At 42.8% G+C, this 19982-nt stretch overlaps 2 protein-coding genes across 4 annotated transcripts in view; one reads left to right on the forward strand and one right to left on the reverse strand.

The window, feature by feature from the left end:
- The window catches only part of LOC146512990 (cytohesin-3-like), a 32301-nt gene extending 23014 nt beyond the window's left edge, over nucleotides 1-9287 (forward strand). For all 3 annotated transcript variants that reach the window (XM_085169961.1, XM_085169962.1, XM_085169963.1), the window contains 4 exons: nucleotides 3821-3897; nucleotides 5797-5868; nucleotides 6019-6173; nucleotides 7938-9287. In XM_085169961.1, coding sequence (XP_085026087.1) covers nucleotides 3821-3897; nucleotides 5797-5868; nucleotides 6019-6173; nucleotides 7938-8010 — 377 coding nt within the window. In that variant the 3' untranslated portion in view covers nucleotides 8011-9287. The remainder of the gene's footprint in view (nucleotides 1-3820; nucleotides 3898-5796; nucleotides 5869-6018; nucleotides 6174-7937) is intronic.
- A 998-nt stretch (nucleotides 9288-10285) lies between these two features.
- Nucleotides 10286-19632, reverse strand: usp42 (ubiquitin specific peptidase 42). The gene is made up of 18 exons (XM_085169945.1): nucleotides 19489-19632; nucleotides 17669-17918; nucleotides 16875-17081; nucleotides 16662-16772; nucleotides 16328-16427; nucleotides 15268-15335; nucleotides 15097-15167; nucleotides 14915-14997; nucleotides 14718-14829; nucleotides 14461-14601; nucleotides 14126-14226; nucleotides 13777-13942; nucleotides 12992-13678; nucleotides 12817-12896; nucleotides 11570-12652; nucleotides 11010-11317; nucleotides 10865-10918; nucleotides 10286-10779 (listed from the first exon to the last, which is right to left on the reverse strand). The coding sequence occupies exons 2-17, from the start codon at nucleotides 17907-17909 to the stop codon at nucleotides 10869-10871; spliced, it is 3609 nt and encodes a 1202-aa protein (XP_085026071.1). The 5' UTR covers nucleotides 17910-17918; nucleotides 19489-19632; the 3' UTR covers nucleotides 10286-10779; nucleotides 10865-10868.
- Nucleotides 19633-19982: the final 350 nt, after the last annotated feature.

Consider the following 19982-nt stretch of genomic DNA (forward strand, 5'->3'; position numbering starts at 1 on the left):
TCTCTGTATTAGGAGGAAGGTAACACTTTGTCTTCATTCCTCCGCTCAATTCATCACAGAGCGCCCTCGTTCTGACACTGGCTGCCATTATCTCCTTAGCACAACAGGCCCTTGAACATGCTAACCTGCTCATATAATTGTGTTGTTGTATCATAGCTGTAAATGGGAAAATAAGTGTGTAAGCAATGTGATGTGATGGATTATCTTATTCGAAGTTAAGTCAGAGGTCAATGATCTGGCTCATTCTGCGTGGGGATTGGCTGTATTATTCCTCTTGTGGCTACTGAGAAGGCACGAGGGACACAGCTAAGCTCGTGCTTACGAGAGCTCTAATTTTACTCAGTTTTTCTAAGATTTTTTGCCTTTTTCCATACCAAAAAAAGCTGTATAAGCTGGCCCAATATCAGCTGTAGCATTAGCTTCAAAACCTGCACACAACCGTTAGAATCCTTTCTGCAACTTCACTGAAAGGAAGCATAACATTATATAACAGCCATGAAAATATCAGCAAGTCACCCAAAAGGTTAGGCCAAATTACTCGTCAATAGAACGTCAATTCTTTGTAGATGCCAGGAATCATCGTGATTCATACCGATTAGCTGAACGGGTCATCTCATGCTCTCTACCACTTCCCTGCACGTCACACATCTCCTGCTCCTCCTGCCAGAACACGCAGTCGTGCTCGGGCTTTAGTGAATGTGGCTGCTTGTGTCTGTACTGTGGGAATGCATACCTACGGTTGCGTGGCTGGTCATGCAGCGAAACATCAGAGAGCCTTTCCCTTTCTTCATTGTCCTCCATTTGTTCCTGCCCTGCGGGCTTTATTACCTCCCGCTCATTCAGGGATTTCTCTGTCCTCTAGCAAATGAGCTGCAATCACTAGACTGTTTTAAATCTTTTGAATTCTTACAGCAGTATATTGGACTCTAATCACAGCTACATCGACCTCAAATGTTTAAGGAGTTTTAAGGAGCAATGAAGCTCCTTAAAACTCTTGATTTATGTTGTGCTGGTAGTCCCAGGCACAAATAAGGTGAATTAAACAGGGAGGTGTAAATTTAACTGATTGACTTGCCTGAGGGCAGCACAGAGGGTGGCGGTTAGAACTGTTACCTCACAGCTAGAAGGTCTAGGCCATCTGGCCGTGGCCTTTCTGTGTGGAGTTTGTATGTTCTCCTTGTGTGTGTGTGTGTCTTTGGACATGAAAGTGGGTTAGGTTAATACTAAGTTTCCTATTGTTGTCAATGTGTGCAAACAGTTGTCTCTCTGTGTTAGCTCTGCGACAGGCTGGCGATCTGTCCAGGTTGTACCTGCCTCGTGCCCTATGGCAGCTGGGATTGGCTCCAGCCCATCCATTCATCCACCAACTCAAACTCTTATAGTTTAATCATAGCAACATTAAATAAAATTCATAAAAACTACATTTATTTGAGCTTTCTGTAAACAAAACAAACAGATGATGGCTCTATATATTAAGTGTACATGTGGTTCCCTGGACTGCAGCAGAGTAAAACTTCTATTTCGTTAACTAGTCCAATGAATCATACTGGGTGTTAATGATAATCTGAGTCACATAAGCATTACGTTATTGATTACATCAGTGACAGCTGCTTTGTGCACGTTTCATCCAGTCAGCAAACGAGTTATTATGAAGATTATATGTTGACATAAGTCCCATTAAGTTTTTATTTTTTATTTTTTGATTACATAGATAAATTGTTTATCATGTTGTTGATGGGGTAATTATCAGGAAATCCAATAATCCCAATAATCCATTTTTTTATTCAATGACAGAGCTACAGTGGGGCAAAAAAGTATTTAGTCAGCCACCGATTGTGCAAGTTCCCCCACTTAAAATGATGACAGAGGTCAGTAATTTGCACCAGAGGTACACTTCAACTGTGAGAGACAGAATGTGAAAAAAAAAAAAAATCCATGAATTCACATGGTAGGATTTGTAAAGAATTTATTCGTAAATCAGGGTGGAAAATAAGTATTTGGTCAATAACAAAAATACAACTCAATACTTTGTAACATAACCTTTGTTGGCAATAACAGAGGTCAAACGTTTACTATAGGTCTTTACCAGGTTTGCACACACAGTAGCTGGTATTTTGGCCCATTCCTCCATGCAGATCTTCTCAAGAGCAGTGATGTTTTGGGGCTGTCGCCGAGCAACACGGACTTTCAACTCCCGCCACAGATTTTCTATGGGGTTGAGGTGTGGAGACTGGCTAGGCCACTCCAGGACTTTCAAATGCTTCTTACGGAGCCACTCCTTTGTTGCCCGGGCGGTGCGTTTTGGATCATTGTCATGTTGGAAGACCCACCCCCATGCTTCACAGTAGGTATGGTGTTCTTGGGATGCAACTCAGTATTCTTCTTCCTCCAAACACGACGAGTTGAGTTTATACCAAAAAGTTCTACTTTGGTTTCATCTGACCACATGACATTCTCCCAATCCTCTGCTGTATCATCCATGTGCTCTCTGGCAAACTTCAGACGGGCCTGGACATGCACTGGCTTCAGCAGCGGAACACGTCTGGCACTGCGGGATTTGATTCCCTGCCGTTGTAGTGTGTTACTGATGGTGACCTTTGTTACTTTGGTCCCAGCTCTCTGCAGGTCATTCACCAGGTCCCCCCGTGTGGTTCTGGGATCTTTGCTCACCGTTCTCATGATCATTTTGACCCCACGGGATGAGATCTTGCGTGGAGCCCCAGATCGCGGGAGATTATCAGTGGTCTTGTATGTCTTCCATTTTCTGATGATTGCTCCCACAGTTGATTTTTTCACACCAAGCTGCTTGCCTATTGTAGATTCACTCTTCCCAGTCTGGTGCAGGTCTACAATTCTTTTCCTGGTGTCCTTCGAAAGCTCTTTGGTCTTGGCCATGGCGGAGTTTGGAGTCTGACTGGTTGAGGCTGTGGACAGGTGTCTTTTATACAGATGATGAGGTCAAACAGGTGCCATTCATACAGGTAACGAGTGGGGGACAGAAAAGCTTCTTACAGAAGACGTTACAGGTCTGTGAGAGCCAGGGATTTTCCTTGTTTGAGGTGACCAAATACTTATTTTCCACCCTGATTTACGAATAAATTCTTTACAAATCCTACCATGTGAATTCATGGATTTTTTTTTTTCACATTCTGTCTCTCACAGTTGAAGTGTACCTCTGGTGCAAATTACTGACCTCTGTCATCATTTTAAGTGGGGGAACTTGCACAATCGGTGGCTGACTAAATACTTTTTTGCCCCACTGTAGATGGACAGATTGTGGGGAATTCCTTATATTTTGCATTAATGCATTAAAATGTCGCCCTATGACAGCTGGGATAGGCTCCAGCACCCCCCCGCGACCCTGAAAAGGACAAGCGGGAGCAGATGGATGGATGGATGGATGGATGGATGAATGGATGGATGAATGAATGCATTAAAATGTTTCCAAGACTGTCACTGCAACAATCACAGGCCATTATTTCTTTTTTTCTGTTGCTTTCTATTTAAAAAGTGTCAGGCTTGTCTCAAATCGGGTCAAGGCGCTGCTTCTCTTAGCTGTCGCATGTAAGCGTTCGTATGTGTCTGTGATTCCTCCTGGAGGAGAAACACCTTCATTCCCCTCCAGACCATTGCCCTTGCAGGCATTGGTCTCGAGGGGTTGGGGGATAAGGGTCTGATTTGGTCTTATAATGCTGGGAAATGTTGATTAGAACCAGATGTGGAACGTGGAACAAAGGTCCCCTGCAGGTTAGCTTCCACATACACAAACAGATTCACCTCTTCAGTTTACCCTCATACGCTGTTTGTTTCTCCCTCGCAGGTGGCCGAGTGAAGACGTGGAAGAGGAGGTGGTTTATTCTGACTGACAACTGCCTCTATTACTTTGAATACACAACAGTAAGTAGGCAATTTGGTGTGTGCACGTGTGTGTGTGTCAGGACAGAATTTGACCATTTCATGGTGCACAATGGTGAAGGTGTGCTTTGCCAATTCTTAAAACTTAAAACCTCTAGTGACCGTGAAAACGTGTACACAAGTGGCAAATTTATGCAATTTATATGTAAAAGCAACGTATGTTCACACACCGACTTCGATCACACAGTTTCTATATTTAAATCCACAGAAAATGAAACAGTACTTTTTATTTGAAATATTATAATTAGTCATCATGTAGATGTTACGAGCCTTGGTACCTTCGGTAGTTTATCGGTTAAGTTTAATCAATATTCAACCAGTTGTCCAGGTGGAGTTTGGGAACAAACATGCAGACATGCATATAATCAATCATCATGATGCTGGTGTTAAAATAATCTATGCTAAGATAATCAGCTAATTGCACTGCAGTCATGACTTGGTTTTCAATATCGGTGGCCAACTCTCAGCAGAATTGCGAGTAAATATAATCTCTAAAATGTCAGACTGTTCCTTTAAGAATGCATCTGTAATAAATTTTCACATTATTTTAAAATATTTAACCCAGGACTGTTTAGTACAGTTCTGTGAATAGATACAGTAGAGACGGATTAAACAAAGGGGCATCAGATTAGTCTGTCACACACACATGCGCGCACACATATTGGCACTGGTCTGTGCCTTCCAGCTTTGCTATTTAACAGATGCAGCCCCCTTGACCTAAATGAACCTCACTCCAGCAATTAACATGAGACATCATAGGAAACATCTGCAAAGTCTGCAACACACATCTGGCCCTGCTAAGCTATAAGCCAAGTGTCTCCCTCAAGCCCACGACCATGAATCCCTCAGCACATACAAACGCCTTCTGTGGTGGGGGGCATACGCAGAGCCAGCTGTGAGTAGCTCTCCCAGGGCATTTCCTCCCCCCACGCTTTGCCACCTTATTAGAAGGAAGATGACAAGCAGGACATGGGGCTGTTCCTCAAGAGCTCTCCCAACACACACAGACACATCTGGCCCCGCAGACACAATGGGGGGATGGAGAGAGTCGGGTTACATCTCCTTTGGGTGACCAGGATGAATAAAAACCTTCAAAGTGCTTTAATCGAACCTTGATTTTTACTTAGACGCATTCAGACTTAACATAAAGGTAAAAAATGGCACCTAAATAGCAAATGTGTTGCATCAAAAACTGCTCTGGGAAATTTTTGTGACACACATATTTTTGATGTCTTGTTATTTGAAACTGCCTTTAGTAAAACTCCACGCTAGAAAACAAAAAGTACTAAATGTCTTCAATATTACCAGTGATGATAAAAGTGTGAAGGTTGTTTGCAATTAACAAGACAGCCAGCATAGCCTGTATATGAAAGATGGATAATTAAAAAAAAAAAAAATCACATTTTGGTTTTTGTCATTTTTGGGAGGATCTGGCTCAGAAACACTCGTCCAGAACCATCATGCCCCGCTTTATCATCTATTTTACCATAATTGTTCCATAATTTATAGAATAACATCATATTATATCAATCATACCTGAAACATGCAACTGAGACCATAAACTCACCGGAACGGTGTTTATTGAATTCATAAATCAGGTTAGCAAATCGTTAGTTTCTGTCCAAACTACTTTTTAAAAATTGAAGGCTACATCCATCTTTTAAATACAGTCTGTGACTGGGTCATGGCAGCCATGCTAGCTGCTACAGCATAAGGCTAAAGGTGTCACAGGTGATGTGACAATGATCCAGGCGGATCTTTTGTCATTGTGACTTCATTTGCACATAGATATGATTATTGTCTTCATTTTATGTGGTGGTAAAATGAAGTGCATGCAAATGAATAAGTGATACTGAAGACTGTTTTTCTGTGTCTCTTCAGGATAAAGAGCCTCGTGGGATTATACCTCTGGAAAATCTTAGTATCAGAGAAGTGGATGAGCCGAGAAAACCTGTAAGAAACACCTCCTGTCCCTGCGAATAAATCCTCCTCCCATTTAAATTTAAATACCTTTGCACTGCCAAAAAACCAAACAAACACACAAACAATGTGTTCTCGGATTCTCTCATCATGTAAATCAACAGTTTCACGATTTTTCTTTAGAACTGCTTTGAGCTCTACAACCCCAACCATAAAGGTCAGGTAATCAAGGCCTGCAAAACGGAGGCGGATGGACGCGTCGTCGAGGGAAACCACGTAGTGTACAGGATATCTGCCCCCACCCCGGAGGAGAAAGAAGAGTGGATCAAATCCATCAAGTAAGAGACGCTGCGTTAGTGTGGATCCATTTACACTGAGAGGGCACTTAGCCAACGCCTGCCTGCTCCCATGTGGGACTTTCTCATGTCTGACCTTGACTGTGAGAAGCCCACACGCGCACACACATACACGGAGCTGCGAGCTTAATCATAACTATGCTTGAGGCTTGAGTACACACACACACATGCAGGCTGGTGACTAACTGTGACTCATTTTCTCACACTTCCATGCAGATAACACTCGGAGGTGATGTCTGCTCTGCTGGATAAGCACACTTCCCTTTGATTAGCGCGCAACAAGAAAAGGGGGGGACACACACACACACACCTGCTCAGACTCTGTGCACTGCTGTACACTTAAAAACATAATGACAGTTTTAATGCATTCCCATCCAAACACTTCCTTGTTAACCACAGAGAAGAGTGGAGGTGCTGCTGCAAATTGGACCCACTGGGTAGCTTTCGAGCATGTTGGTTATGATCGGCTCTGCTTCAGTGTGATCAATATCAGGCGAAAAATTGTACTGCTGAATCTTCCCTGTGCCCTGATGAGATTTAAAAACCCTTGGTGTGGAGAGATGTTTGATGAAAGTCGGGAAGGTTTAAGGGTGAGTTACTGGAATCCTGGCTTGTCGTGGCTGCACATCACGAAGTCTCCTCTTGTCACTTTGGCAGTGGAATGATTACACATTAGACTCAGCGGGGCAGAGCTGTACTGCCGCAACCACACTCCGGGGCGGCAGACTGTCCTGTGGTCAGCAGATTTCACACAAGCACGCGACTACACACACACACTGTCCGCCCTGATTCAACCTGCAAGGCTGGAAACTACTGTTGTAGAAACTGTTCTGCACTTGCACACATGTCAGCCGTCATGGTGGTGGGAAAGCGGCTAATTACTCAGCGTTATTCCCATCAGCAATCTGTGACTCCGCTATAGAAGTCCAAGTTAAATACGCCGTGGTTGACAAGCAGCTGCGTTAATGAAAAACTTGAAGTTGTAATTTTTACAATTTTATGGCAGCTCCGTATCACATGTGCGAGGTGAAAGATGCTCATTGTGACAAACCCACACATGATTCGCACTTAACCCACAGTTCCTCTTTGCTTTGTGAAGTGTTGGAGCTTTTTTTAGCTCGTGTTGACTTTACAGCCCGCAGCTCATTTTGGTTCAGTCTCTCACCTTCACAGCACAGCAGTGCTTAATGCACGCAAAGTTAGCAACTACCAGAAAAAATGCACATCAACTTAAAAGCTCATGAGCTTGCAGCATGTCTGCTCCATCCTAAAATTCTGTTACTCAATATATTTCTTCCACTGAACTAAGATACACAATTATCAGTCGCACAGATTTCTAGCTCAGCGAGTGTGTGTGTGTGTGTGTGTGTGTGTGTGTGTGTGTGTGTGTGTGTGTGTGTGTGTGTGTGTGTGTGTGTGTGTGTGTGTGTGTGTGTGTGTGTGTGTGTGTGTGTGAAGAACAGCATTCAGAGGTGTAAGTGCTAGATTTTGGTGCTGATGAACTTGTAGATGGGTGATTTATTTCAACTATACAGACAAAACAGGATGGATAGGATAGAGATATCCAGTTCAAGGTGACGGGAGGGGCTGTAGCCCGCCCCAGCTGTCATGGGGTGAGAGGCAGGGTACATCCCGGAAAAACCATCAGCCTGTCGCAGGGCTGACACAGGCTAGATAGAAGCAGTTTTGCTGATATTAAAAATAGGTGTTGTCGTTGTTAAATCTGTTCCTTCCTGTCGTCCACAGAGCAAGCATCAGCAGGGATCCTTTCTACGACATGCTGGCCACCAGGAAGAGGAGGATAGCCAACAAGAAATGATGATGACTCACCCTCACTTACGTCAAGTGTCAGCAGCATTTCTGTCATCAGAGGAATCCTTGTGTGTATGTGTGTGTGTGTTTAAGTCTCAAAGGCGTCCGATTCATATGTTCTCCGTCAGCCCTGCGGGACATGCAACAAAACATATGGGACTAACGTGGATCATCCCTATTTCTGCCTGGAAGATTTGTCTGCACCTCAGTTCTTGGCTGTTGGGAATTAAAGATTCAAATTCAGTCTGCTACAGGCAAAAAATATAATAAAAAAGAAGGTAAATTCTCACCGCACTAGACGACAATGGAGAACAGCATGAGGACTTCATGTAACTGGAGATAGCCATAGCTGTAATCATTAGTCTTTTCATCATGCCCTAATGTGAGACTACCCCCTGCTGGACACATAAGGTGCTGCAACACATTGGGAGAATTTGAAAGCTGAATGTTCAGCTCCCAGCCACTCAGACCAACTTCTCTGGTCTCAGCGTTTTATTACCTTCACCTCCTTCGACAACTGCCAACAATATTTTGTAGATAATTCGCAACTACAGAAAGCCTCAAGCTCATCAGTCAGCTGGTCTGATCGATGTAGCCTTTAAGTGACTGTACCTGTATATGCAAACATACTCAACATGGGCTCGTACACGTCCATTTACGATATTTCCTTTTTAAAGGCAAACCAAGTCGTGTGTAACGAAGCCCGCCAGCAGTAACGCATCATATTAACTCACATAGTGAAGATCCACCTCTGCGCTCGTTTCTTTTGTATTTATTTTCTCATCTTTTCACAAAAAAAGCAGCCCCCCCCCCCCCCCCCGACTCACATTATGCATGTATAGTATATAATTTACATACTGTTTTGTTTTTTCTGTATTGTGTTCACGTAGTGTGGCAATCATAATGGCTGTAGCCTTTACCCGTTCATTTTTTTTTTCATTTTTAGTTTGACAGCTAACAAGTTTACAATAGTGGAAGAGGATCATTGTGCAGCTTCCCCTCACACTGTTATTACTGAGGTTCAGATAGTATATGTAATATGAAAGAGAATTAGGACAAACCCTTTCAAAATAAGATACTGGAATTTGCTGGAATACGTGTGAATGCTCTAACTGGAATCTTGAGGACCGTTTTCCCCAGACAGATCAAACCGCCCCGCAAAGCCAAAACTTTCCTCACGGGTGCAGCTTTCAGCTCTAAGCACGGTTTGGCGTTTGTGCGGGAAAACGGCTCTCGAATACTTCGATGTACACTTTGAATAAAAAATACATGCTGATAAGAAAACAGCTTTTTGCGTGCATGTGAATTCAGCGAGCAGTGCTCGACTCACCAAACTTACCAGGTCTTTGGTTATTTCAAACATGGATACAGTGCTGTGAGAAAATTAGGAGTGAGCTGAGCCCAAACAGCTGGAAAAGTGTTTGTATGTAACAAAAACCTGAATACATAGGAGTGTCGTTAGTGGATCTACATTATAATTTAACCGTAGTGGAAGGTTTGTTCAACAAGAGTCTCATACAGTCTAGTCTATATCATACAAAGCACACAGGGGCTTTAAAAAGAAAAATCCCTGCAACTCATCTCAATCAGCATTTTTTTCCATTCATTTCAATGCAGCTTGTAAACAAAGTCCAAGACCAAGAACAAATTACAATTTCTGACATTAACAAATGTATTTTAAGGCGTTTACCTTATACAATGTATAAATTCGTACATGCTAAACTTAAAGGTATAACAGCAGTTTTTCTTCCAACTTTTGTCTAGAGTTGAAAAGGAAAAAAAACAAGAACAAAAAACAACCCAAAGCATATTCATCACTGAATTTTTGTCCAGAGAATATGCTCAAAATTAGTTCTTCTAAAAACACAAAACAGAAATCTGAGAATCCTGATACAGGATTTGGGGTTTTTTTTACATATAAAAGTAACTGATATTACAGTTCAAAATTAAATTCACAGTATTTTTTGACGCTAGACGACAAACCGTATCTTTAAAAAAAAAAAGGAAAAAAGTGGTCCACCACCATGACAGCAATAGCGTGGTGCTTCTTTTTGTTTTTCGAATGTTTAAAAAAAAAAAAAAAAAAAACTCTGCATCTGGTGAAGAAAGTTAAAATTACAGAGTGAATCTTAGGCTTCACAAATGGGAACAAAGATGAAAATGAATGCTGGGAAATGTTCTCAAGTCTTTCCAGGGTTAACATGGAGGTATCAGTCAGCAAAGCTCTGTTCCCACCACTGCACTCATCACCCCCACCCCACCCCACCCTCCCTCCCCTTGCACAAATAACTCCATTAGTTTCACGGCTCCCAGTGGGATCAAAGAAAGAAATAAAGTAAAACATTGCAGCTGTGTAGATATGGTGACATCTTAAACTTCCGATGCCTTTCAGTCCTCTCGGGCATCACGTCATTCCCTTTGTTTCGTTCCTCTTCGAAGCAGGTGGATATCTGTGATCGATGTTAACACGTTTTTTTCAAGTCCTGAGTTCCACTGAGCAGCAGTTGAGATGTTTAAGCTCCAGGCTTTGTGTTCATACAAGTATATATTAATATTCTTCATCATAAATGTTCAACAGGTTTCTTTTTAACCGATAGCTAGGAGAAATTACGGCAAATAAATAAACCCATTTGTGAAAAAAAAAGAAAGAAAGGGGGATAGTTTAAATTTTAAAACACTTTACTTGTGGTAAAAATACAATATTATTCCTAATGAAGAAGCACCACGTCAAAAAAGTTGATGTCATTCCTCTGCTGTTAAAATTCGGTTGATGGATCTGAAATGACAAAGATGAGGTCTTAGTGAAGAGAAAGTATTAGTAGCTACATCAACGCTGACCATTTAAAAAGACATCCACTCACAGAGTCAGTGTTTCAGGTCACTGGGAAATCCACTGCCGCTGATTTGGCTGTAACCTACAAAACAGGGTTGATGCTTTAAAATTGGACTAGCTCGTCAGCACCATTTAATTCAGCATTCCTGTGATTTTGGAGACTAAATGAATACCTGGTTGTCCATTGAGATGGCCGTAACTTGAACCGTTTGCCGGTGTGGTATGATTGGAAGGGAGTAGATGGCCACTGCTGCAGTCAGCGTAGTCTGTGCAGCGACGTTTTTCCGGTGGAAAGCCATTGTCATGTTTAAAGTCTCTGTCAGAGTGGTGTCGCTTGCGGCTCTCCCTTTCCTCGCTGCTTCTGTTTCTGTGGCTCCGAGCTGCGTCTGGGCTGTGCAGTTCGGGATCGCTGTCCCGATGTCTCTTCTTTTTCTTTTTCTTCTTCATTTCCGCAGCTCTGTCTGAATCTCCGTCAGAACTTCTACGGGATGATAGAGAACCAATGACATTGTTTAACAAAACCGAGATTTCAAGCTTTACGGCCAGCCTAAGACAGAAAAAGTGACCCATTATCAATAAAATGATGAAAATTCTTTCCGTTTTTAAGAAAATAATAATACTGATAGTGAGCTTTAACCCCATATTACTTTAAAAAAAAAATCTCGCTTAAAACAAACAAACACATTTCCTTCTGTTTTCATTAAAGGATCGAGAGAAAGATGGCAATACTCACCCACTCTCACGGTGTCTGTCTTTATCCTTTGATTTCTTCTTTTTCTTACTCTTTTTGTGTTTTTTAGTGTGGCGGGCCTCAGAGCTGTCGTCCCTGTCTTTGCTGAGAGTCCTCCTCTTGCGATTTTGATCCTCTTTGCCTGGAGAGGAAAGGCGAGCCCGTGGCGGGGAGCCCTTGAACTTGTTTGTTTCTGGTGCTGTAGAAGGTGAGAAATTTCCTTCCTTTGAGGAGTAATTTTCTCTCTCTTTGCCATTACTCTTATCCTTCATTGCCCAGGAGTCTCTACTATCCTGCAGCCACCTCCGACTGCCACGAGACTCCTCTCGGTGGGAGTAACCATATCCCCTTCGCTCATGGTCAATGTCCTCTCTTGACCGGTAGCGGTAGTAATGGTAATGGTTAGAGCACCTGTCGCGATCACGCTCCCGAGGGTGCTGGAAGGGTCGCTCCCGGTGACGCTCGGCCTCCCATTCCCTGTAGTAACGTCCAGAAAGGGGGAAACGATCCCTGTACTGGCGGTGGTGACCGTCTTTGTAGTCCCGTCTGTACCGGTGACGATCGCCGTCGCCTTCTCGTTCGTGACTCCTATCCCTGTAGTGTCTTTCTCTATCTCTGCCAGAGCTAGAGTACAGTCTTTCCCTGTCTCGGGAAGATCGTCTTTCATTGCAACTAGAACTAGGCTTGGACTGATACTGCTCCTTAGTATCCTTACGTCCTTCAGTCCCTGTTGTTGCACATTTATCTTGTGGTAGATCCTTGGCTTCATCCTTGCTTACGCTAACTTTCTGTGGAGCTGCAGAAGCCCCACTGGTGCTTTGAGAGCAGCCCGGCTGAGGGGGTAAGGCTGCAGGGTTGCCATCTTGCCCAGAAGAAGAAAGAGCGGAAGCAGATTCTTTAGCTGCAACAGAAGGGGTATTTGTAGCAGTAGCTGAGGGTGAAGCGCTAGCGGCGGAGGATTCTGTACAGTGAGGCAGGGGTTCAGATGGAGTTTTAGCCCTTGTGACAGGAGTGGAGAAATCCTGGCTTTCATTAGCAGCAGGATGAATGCTCTGAGAAGAACTGGCCTGGGATGAGGCATCTTTGCTGGAAAAATAAAATACAGAAGCAATATGAGCAATGCTTTATGTCACACTGGCAGAGAGGAAAGTCGACACAGTTTTAAGATTACTCCTCTAAACTTAAAATCTTAAATGCATAAAATGGACAGCAGAGCAATACGTTTTTTTTTAGTTCAGTGTTAGGCTTACTTTGGTTGGCTATGGTCACTGCCTATTCCATTAGCAACAGGAGCCTTAGACGTCAAACTGCCATGATTACTGCCAGAGATCTGATGTGCCCAAAATAAATAAAAGAATTATTAAAAATATGTCCCTTTAAGAAAAACAAACAGACAAGCATTATAAAAATAAAGACAAGATTTACCTTGTCAGGGCCGCCGTGTCCATTCACTTTGTGATGACCATTGTGGTGCCCATTTTGACTGGATTTGAAGTCTCCATACGTTTGTCCATTTAATCCATTGCCATGATGGTGCACTCCTGACTCCCCATTGGTGGTTTTGGGAGAATTATTATCAAAGACATTTCCTGTGTCTTTATTTTCATTAGGATGAGATTTGGATGAACTGCCGTTATCCAGAGTGCCACAGTTCTCTTGGTCTGATTCCTCTGAAGACTCTTGGCTGTACGGCACCAGGAAGGACGCCCCGTTTCCTACAGGGTTGTGATCCCCATTACTGAAAGGCATGCTGCTGACTTGGTTTAGTGGACGCGGAATAAAACGAACGTCTGGTTGGACGTCTGAGGTAGACTGTGAGGAGGACAAAGAGCTGGAGGAGGAGGAGCTGCTGGCGGAGGACGGCTGGCAGTAAGAGGAGGAAGAAGCAGATGGGCGGTTCGGTTTGCTTAGCCCAATTGAAAATGAAAGCTTCTGTCGTTTGTCGCTGTCTGGAATCATTGTGGGCCGGCTGACTGAGTGGGAGATGGAAGAAGAGGAAGCAGAAGAAGCTAGTCCATGGTTTGGTTTCCCCACCGCACTGCCGCTGGTGCTGGGCTTGGAGCTTGTGGGATAGTCCCTCAGAGATCCATTCCCATTAACATGAAGAGAACTCTGAAGGAACAAGAAGTCACAACAACAGGTTTTTAGAAGAGAAACACTGGGTTTAACAAAAACAACATTATTATCAGTACCCTCAGGTGAGGAAGTACCTTGTTCATGTGTGGTGGCAGCTGGGGACCTATGAAGCCAACACTGTTGTGATGAACGGTGGCGTTGGTGCGTGGGATCACCACCGGCCGGGGAGATGACTGACCAGATATGCCAGCGTTATGGTTCAAGTGGCTGTAGTCCCCAGTTTTTTTCACATCTGTGCACCTGATGACATGGAAAAAAGAATATTAACCATGACAAAGCATCAACATTATAACATTAGGTTATAATAATACATTTTCTACAAGAAAAGTGGGAATAAACATGTCTACATTATTAAATAATGATGGGAAAACTTCTACTGAAGGAATAAGCCTAGAATGTTTAAAAATACCGATGTTTACTCACTTGATGTAGAAGAGGACATAGGCCTGCTGGTTGAGGACGGTCCTAATGTCACTGACTGACACGGACGAGTCATTCATTTGAAACCACTGCCCATTGCTGGCCTGTGAGACAGAATGAGAGAGATGTGACACAGCAGATTCAGTTTCTGAATTGAATTTGAGCTAAAAAGAAGAATCTTATGGTTATATAGGGGTCTTTTTTTTTTTTCTTTCAATGCATACAAAGTATTTTTCTCTGTTTGCATTCAGTTTTCTGCTGAAATGTGTTGTTTATGGTGTGTGTTTGTTTATACTAAGCAACAGCAGCATTCAAATAGATTCGGGCACAGCCAGTACCTTAATATAGCAGAAATAGTGTCCAGCATGACAACTGAATCCAGAGTGAACCAGCACAGCATACAGCCCGTAGAGCTGGGGGTCCCCGTGGGACTGAGACATGAAGGGCCGCAGATCCAGATGCTCCAAATACTTCACATCCTGATGACCACCAAACAAAAAATTTCAAACATTACATGCAAATATCCTGTTTTATAATAAAACAAAGCATCTGTCATGTATCTTTATGACTTAAGCAGACACTATTGGCCATTTACCTTTGTGATTTTGCCTCCACTGAAGTTTGCAAAGCGTTTGAGTGAGAGGGTGAGCACATTGGCGCTGCGATGGATTGTGAATCTTTTTGAGGCCGTTACCATTTTTTTGCACCTGAAGGAAACAAACATTCAGCTTGTTGACAAAAATCACACCTAAACACTAAAACTCATCATAGTTTGGCATCTCTTTTACTTACTTGGTGCATTTGTAAGCATTTTCGCCATCCAGTTGTTCTGGCTTGACAAACTGCTCCAGAGCTTTGGAGACATTTGGAGCAGTCTATATGAAGAGAGAGAGAGAGAGAGAGAGGAAAAACCTCACACTCCATAATGCAGAGAATACATAGTAGCAACGTCACTTTGAATGTTGTCTAATTACCTTAATTTCCAGAGTGATATCCAGAAAAGGGTCAAATGTATCTGAGACAGCTTTGCAGTTTAAACATTTAACTGAAACAGAAATCAGTGCTATGAGTATCACACAAGCTGTAAGACATAAAAAGACAGATAAAAGAAAAATAAATCAAACCTTAAAAAAACAGTGACTTACCTCTGGATCTTAGGTACCCGCCAAACACTTGATGGATGAAAGAGGTTGCCTGCGTTTGCCTGTCCAATCTATAATAAAAAGATAAAGCACAAAAGTTAACTAATAAGGGCAGTGCAACAATTAACTGGCTGACCATTTATTTTTTTAGCATTTTGGAACCAGACGATCACTTTACAGTATTCAAGTAGCAGAAATGACAATAGGAGGAATTGGAGCATGATTAATTACTTAAGAGGCCATCTGCTGCTACACGGGAAGAATTGATTAGATGAGAATTGACACTTTAGGTTCTTAAAAAAATAAATGAATTAATAAATTCTTTTTTAGGAGTCTAATGAGAAGCACAACACTGTTAAAGCACAACACAGTGCATCTGTTAAACGTGTAGTTTTGGTTAAATGTGCACATAGACTTTGAAGCTCTATAGTAACACATAGAAAAACCTGGATTTTATGAATTTTGCTGCTGCAATAATAGCACTAATGCCATTAAAGTGAATAAGAGATGACCTGAGGGGTTGAGTGCTCCTGCTCACACTGCTTACCCTGTTGCCTCAGAAGAAATCTATACTAGACACTAAGTCTGGCAGCTCTCCCCTATAATCCCAGACACCTGTTTTACTACACGTTTAAGCCGCTTCTGATCTTTTCAAGCCCTGTTACCAAAACAAGCTACCACACCCAGTGTAAGAATACTTTGTGTTGGAGCAGTCAAGTTCATTAAAGAACTTGATATAATATAATATATATGAGGTATTATATCAAGTGGCTTGCCTAGTATGTAAACTGAGGTGTCACTCAGGCAAGAGACTGAGGAATTTGCATTTCTGGAAAATACTCTCAGAAATTGAAGCATTAATAGTTAAAAGGAACTAGTATAAACTGCACTTCCTGAAAAACAGGATAAAGGATTTATTTCATATTCTCCTATTGTCACGGTGCTACCTCTACGTAGCTAATTATGGATCTTACTACATAAAGTGCAAACACTGTCAAGCCCAAGTAAAAATATTTGTGTGTTTAATTTGTTTCGAATGCATGCAATGTAAAATGACACTCACTTGGTTCCAGGTAAGCAGGACTTTTGCATAGCATCCACTGTGTACCGCAGGAATTCATGAGCATCTTCCTGGCTTCCATAGCGGAAGTGCTTTGCAATCCCTGTGTGAGGGGAACGAGGAAAAACAGAACCAAAAAACAAAGCAGGAGGTGAATTATTGTAAAGGATACCACAGTTAAATGCAAGTTTACACTTATTTAAAAACAGAATTCAAAATCCCTCCAGATTATTTCCCTCCAAAATTACAAAAGGGAAATAGTCACACAGCGCCTCCTATCATTAAAATATAGGTAAACACTTTGCACAGAGCACAGCATCAACAGTCATCCACTTACTCTTAAGCTCATTGAGTACACCAATGGGCTTAATGACATTCCCAGAGTTGGCAAAAACCTGAATGACGTGGTTTTGCATGGTACACATCATACAGAACCCTGGCTCGTGACCTGCAGCAGCGACAGAGACAAAATACTGGGTGAGTAAGGTGTGATATAATGTGAGAATCAGCGCAGGACTGCGTAACACCACCGTTGGTGAAATAAACTTACATGTTTTGGAGTGCTCCCGCGTCAGCATGTAGTTTGCTAAAGGAGGGGTGTAGGTGAGACACTGCAGGGCTGAGTTGAGGAAGCAGGTGTTCCCCATGTTCTGGAGGCCTGCACCAATGCGGTGAACCTGGACCCACTTTAGGCTGAGCCGCTCTGGTGGGAACAGCACCTTCTGGGGCAAGTCAATTCCATCGCCACTGCTCATCACTGGACACACAGAGCCACAATTATTACTAAAAATCTGTTTCAATACATTTTAAAAAGGACATAATTTAATGCTACCTTACTTATACAACCACACACTGGCACATGGCAAAGTCATGTCAGGACATTACAGTAATAGCTACAACTATTAACAGTTATATAATGTGATTCTGGCCACTGTGAACAACTCCTAAACAGGCTCAGGAAGAAAGACAGGACAGTTTGCCTTCTCCTTTGTTTCTGCTAAACAAGTTGGGCTGCCGGTCTTTATATAAAAACAGCAATTGCATCACGAGTTAAAGTGACTGATCATGCAAAGCTGGATGCATTACATAACTGGATGAATGAAGGGAGAAGGGAGGCAGCAACACAACACCCACAAAAGCAGTTGTCAAACTTGTGTGAAAGCAGAAGCAAAAAGATTAGCTTTATGTTACTAAAATCAATTCTGACAAATATGGGTAAATAATGGCTAAGAAGTGTGGTTCCATATTTGCTAAAACAGGTTGGAAAACTATTCTGTCGGACAATAAAAATCTTCAAACAGCTTTAAAAAGACATTTTGAAAAAAAGCCAGGCTTTGCTCTGACCTTGGTCCTTGGGCCGGTCCACAGAGGAGGGTGTACTGTTGTACACAGCAGCTCCAGGAGTGGGGGCCAGGCAGCCTACTGGAGCCTTGAGCCTTGGAGAGTCACTGGGTACAGTGGGGCCCACTGCCCAGCTGGTGGAACAACTGCCGTCCATCCCCACGTCTCCACTGGTGAAGGAGGATCGGTTACATCCGGCTGACTCGTGGTCAGACTTTTCTGAAGATCTGTCAACTATGGTCATTGTTCATAGCTGCATTAGGAACAGAGACACATATGTTTATGAACTGAAAACAAAACAAAAAAAAACCAAAGTCGTTGCTAGGTTTGAATTTTCTCATTGTTATTTTGGAAAAGGGAAAGAAAACTTAAATACTAAATGGCCTGTATTTATATAGCGCTTTACTAGTCCCTAAGGACCCCAAAGCGCTTTACATATCCAGTCATCCACCCATTCACACACACATTCACACACTGGTGATGGCAAGCTACATTGTAGCCACAGCCACCCTGGGGCGCACTGACAGAGGCGAGGCTGCCGGACACTGGCGCCACCGGGCCCTCTGACCACCACCAGTAGGCAACGGGTGAAGTGTCTTGCCCAAGGACACAACGACCGAGACTGTCCAAGCCGGGGGTCGAACCGGCAACCTTCCGGTTACAAGGCGAACTCCCAACTCTTGAGGCACGATCGCCCCCAACTACATACTACATAAATCCTACACTGGTTAGGTAGCATTACAGTTTGTTTGGACAACAACAACTAAATACAAAAGCTACATTAACAGATTATACCCAATTTCGCTGTGCAAGAAACTGCACAATGACAATAAAAAGCTCTAAGTCTCTTATAGCTTATAGTTAAATAACGCTATATTAAACACTGCCCTCATACCATCGCCTAAACTTTCAGCAAACAAGTATCAGTAATTGTGTTAGATTGGATGATTTGTTTACATTCAAAAACAGACTAGCATAAGTGAGGGCCAAATATTTGTTTTTGATCCTTTGCTTTTATTTGAATGCGTCTTGTCAGATTCCTTTTAAATAAACACCAGGAGACAAGGGTTAACTTTCGACATCTAATTTAACTCTGTCCAACTAACAAACTTAAAATATCGACAAAAATTAGCGTTTAGAAAACTCAAGAGGGGAAATGCCAGATAACCGACTCGACCGAGGAAATTTCCAAGTCGGAAGCACGTTTACAACAGAAGCAGCTGTTCCCTCCCACCTGCTCTTACAGAGTGGCTCACACTGGCTAAATGACGGCTGCTAGGCCTTTAACACGCAGCGTCGCAAAACCTCAAGAAAACACACAAAAAACCCTGATCATATCAGACGGAGAGCAAACTGAAAGCTTACCAGTCTTGTCGAATTCCGAGGTGGAATGACGCGCACTTACAGAAGATGCAAAAACCATCGAAACGCCGAACGCAACGTAGCTATCGAACTGTGCTAGCATTTTGTGCGGCTAGCTAGCTTGCCTACTTGCTAGCTAGCACAAGACTATGGACGCCGGCTGACATGGCGCAGAGAAGCGTAGTTACGGACCAGCAAGCTGACGAGTAGTTTCCTGGCTGTGCGGTGACATTTATTTTATTTAAAAATGTGTGTGGCCTGGGCAACGGGGCGTCTAGCTAGAGGAGAAAGGAGGGGCTCGACGCCGGCGCTTGTGTATGATCACTCCGCTGCTCTCTCCGACACGACATAGAGAACCGGTGTAAGCATACTACAACAAATCTCAGCGGCTCACGCCTACCAAAATATTACGGGCGCACAGTTAAAGTGGCACTTGATCGTAAAGGCAATACAACACTCACCTGTAACCTGTTATGATCGCGTTAGTAGAGGTTGTAAATCCATTCCTTATTTCTAGCGGGTGTCCGGCGGTGAACAATGACGTAGCTAATTGCCCCACGGGTACATCCGGGTACCTGGGATGAAACAAGGCCTCTGATAGGTTCCTAAAATCGTCAAACGTTCCTAGTGAATATCCGGCGCATGTACATACCTCTAACCTTTGTGTACGTGGTGTACCACCCCACAGTATGAGCTCTATAGCTATATCGTAATTATAGAAGTGGTCCAGATTTAATTCTTTTACTAAAACAAAAACTATGTAGAAATGCTATTTTCCCCATATTATTGGGTGCTCCCAGCATTTTAATGTTTGAAAGCTATTGAAACATAACAGAGCGCACCCCCTGTATCTAATTTTAAACAAATCTCAAACATATATGCAGGAAATATAGAAACCCCTCATCATGTAAATACAATAAGTGCCTATGTTTTCAGAAAAAAGAAAGAATGACAG

Source organism: Neolamprologus multifasciatus, chromosome 8, assembly GCF_963576455.1.
Source record: "Neolamprologus multifasciatus chromosome 8, fNeoMul1.2, whole genome shotgun sequence".
Taxonomy (NCBI): Eukaryota; Metazoa; Chordata; class Actinopteri; order Cichliformes; family Cichlidae; genus Neolamprologus; species Neolamprologus multifasciatus.

Coding starts and splice junctions, on each gene's coding strand:
- usp42 (XM_085169945.1), bottom strand. CDS start 17,909: ATGACCATAGTTGACAGATCTTCAGAAAAGTCTGACCACGAGTCAGCC. Junction 15,336..16,327: donor TCCTGCTTACCTGGAACCAA/GTGAGTGTCATT, acceptor TTTTTATTATAG/ATTGGACAGGCAAACGCAGG. Junction 14,602..14,717: donor GTGGAGGCAAAATCACAAAG/GTAAATGGCCAA, acceptor GGTGGTCATCAG/GATGTGAAGTATTTGGAGCA.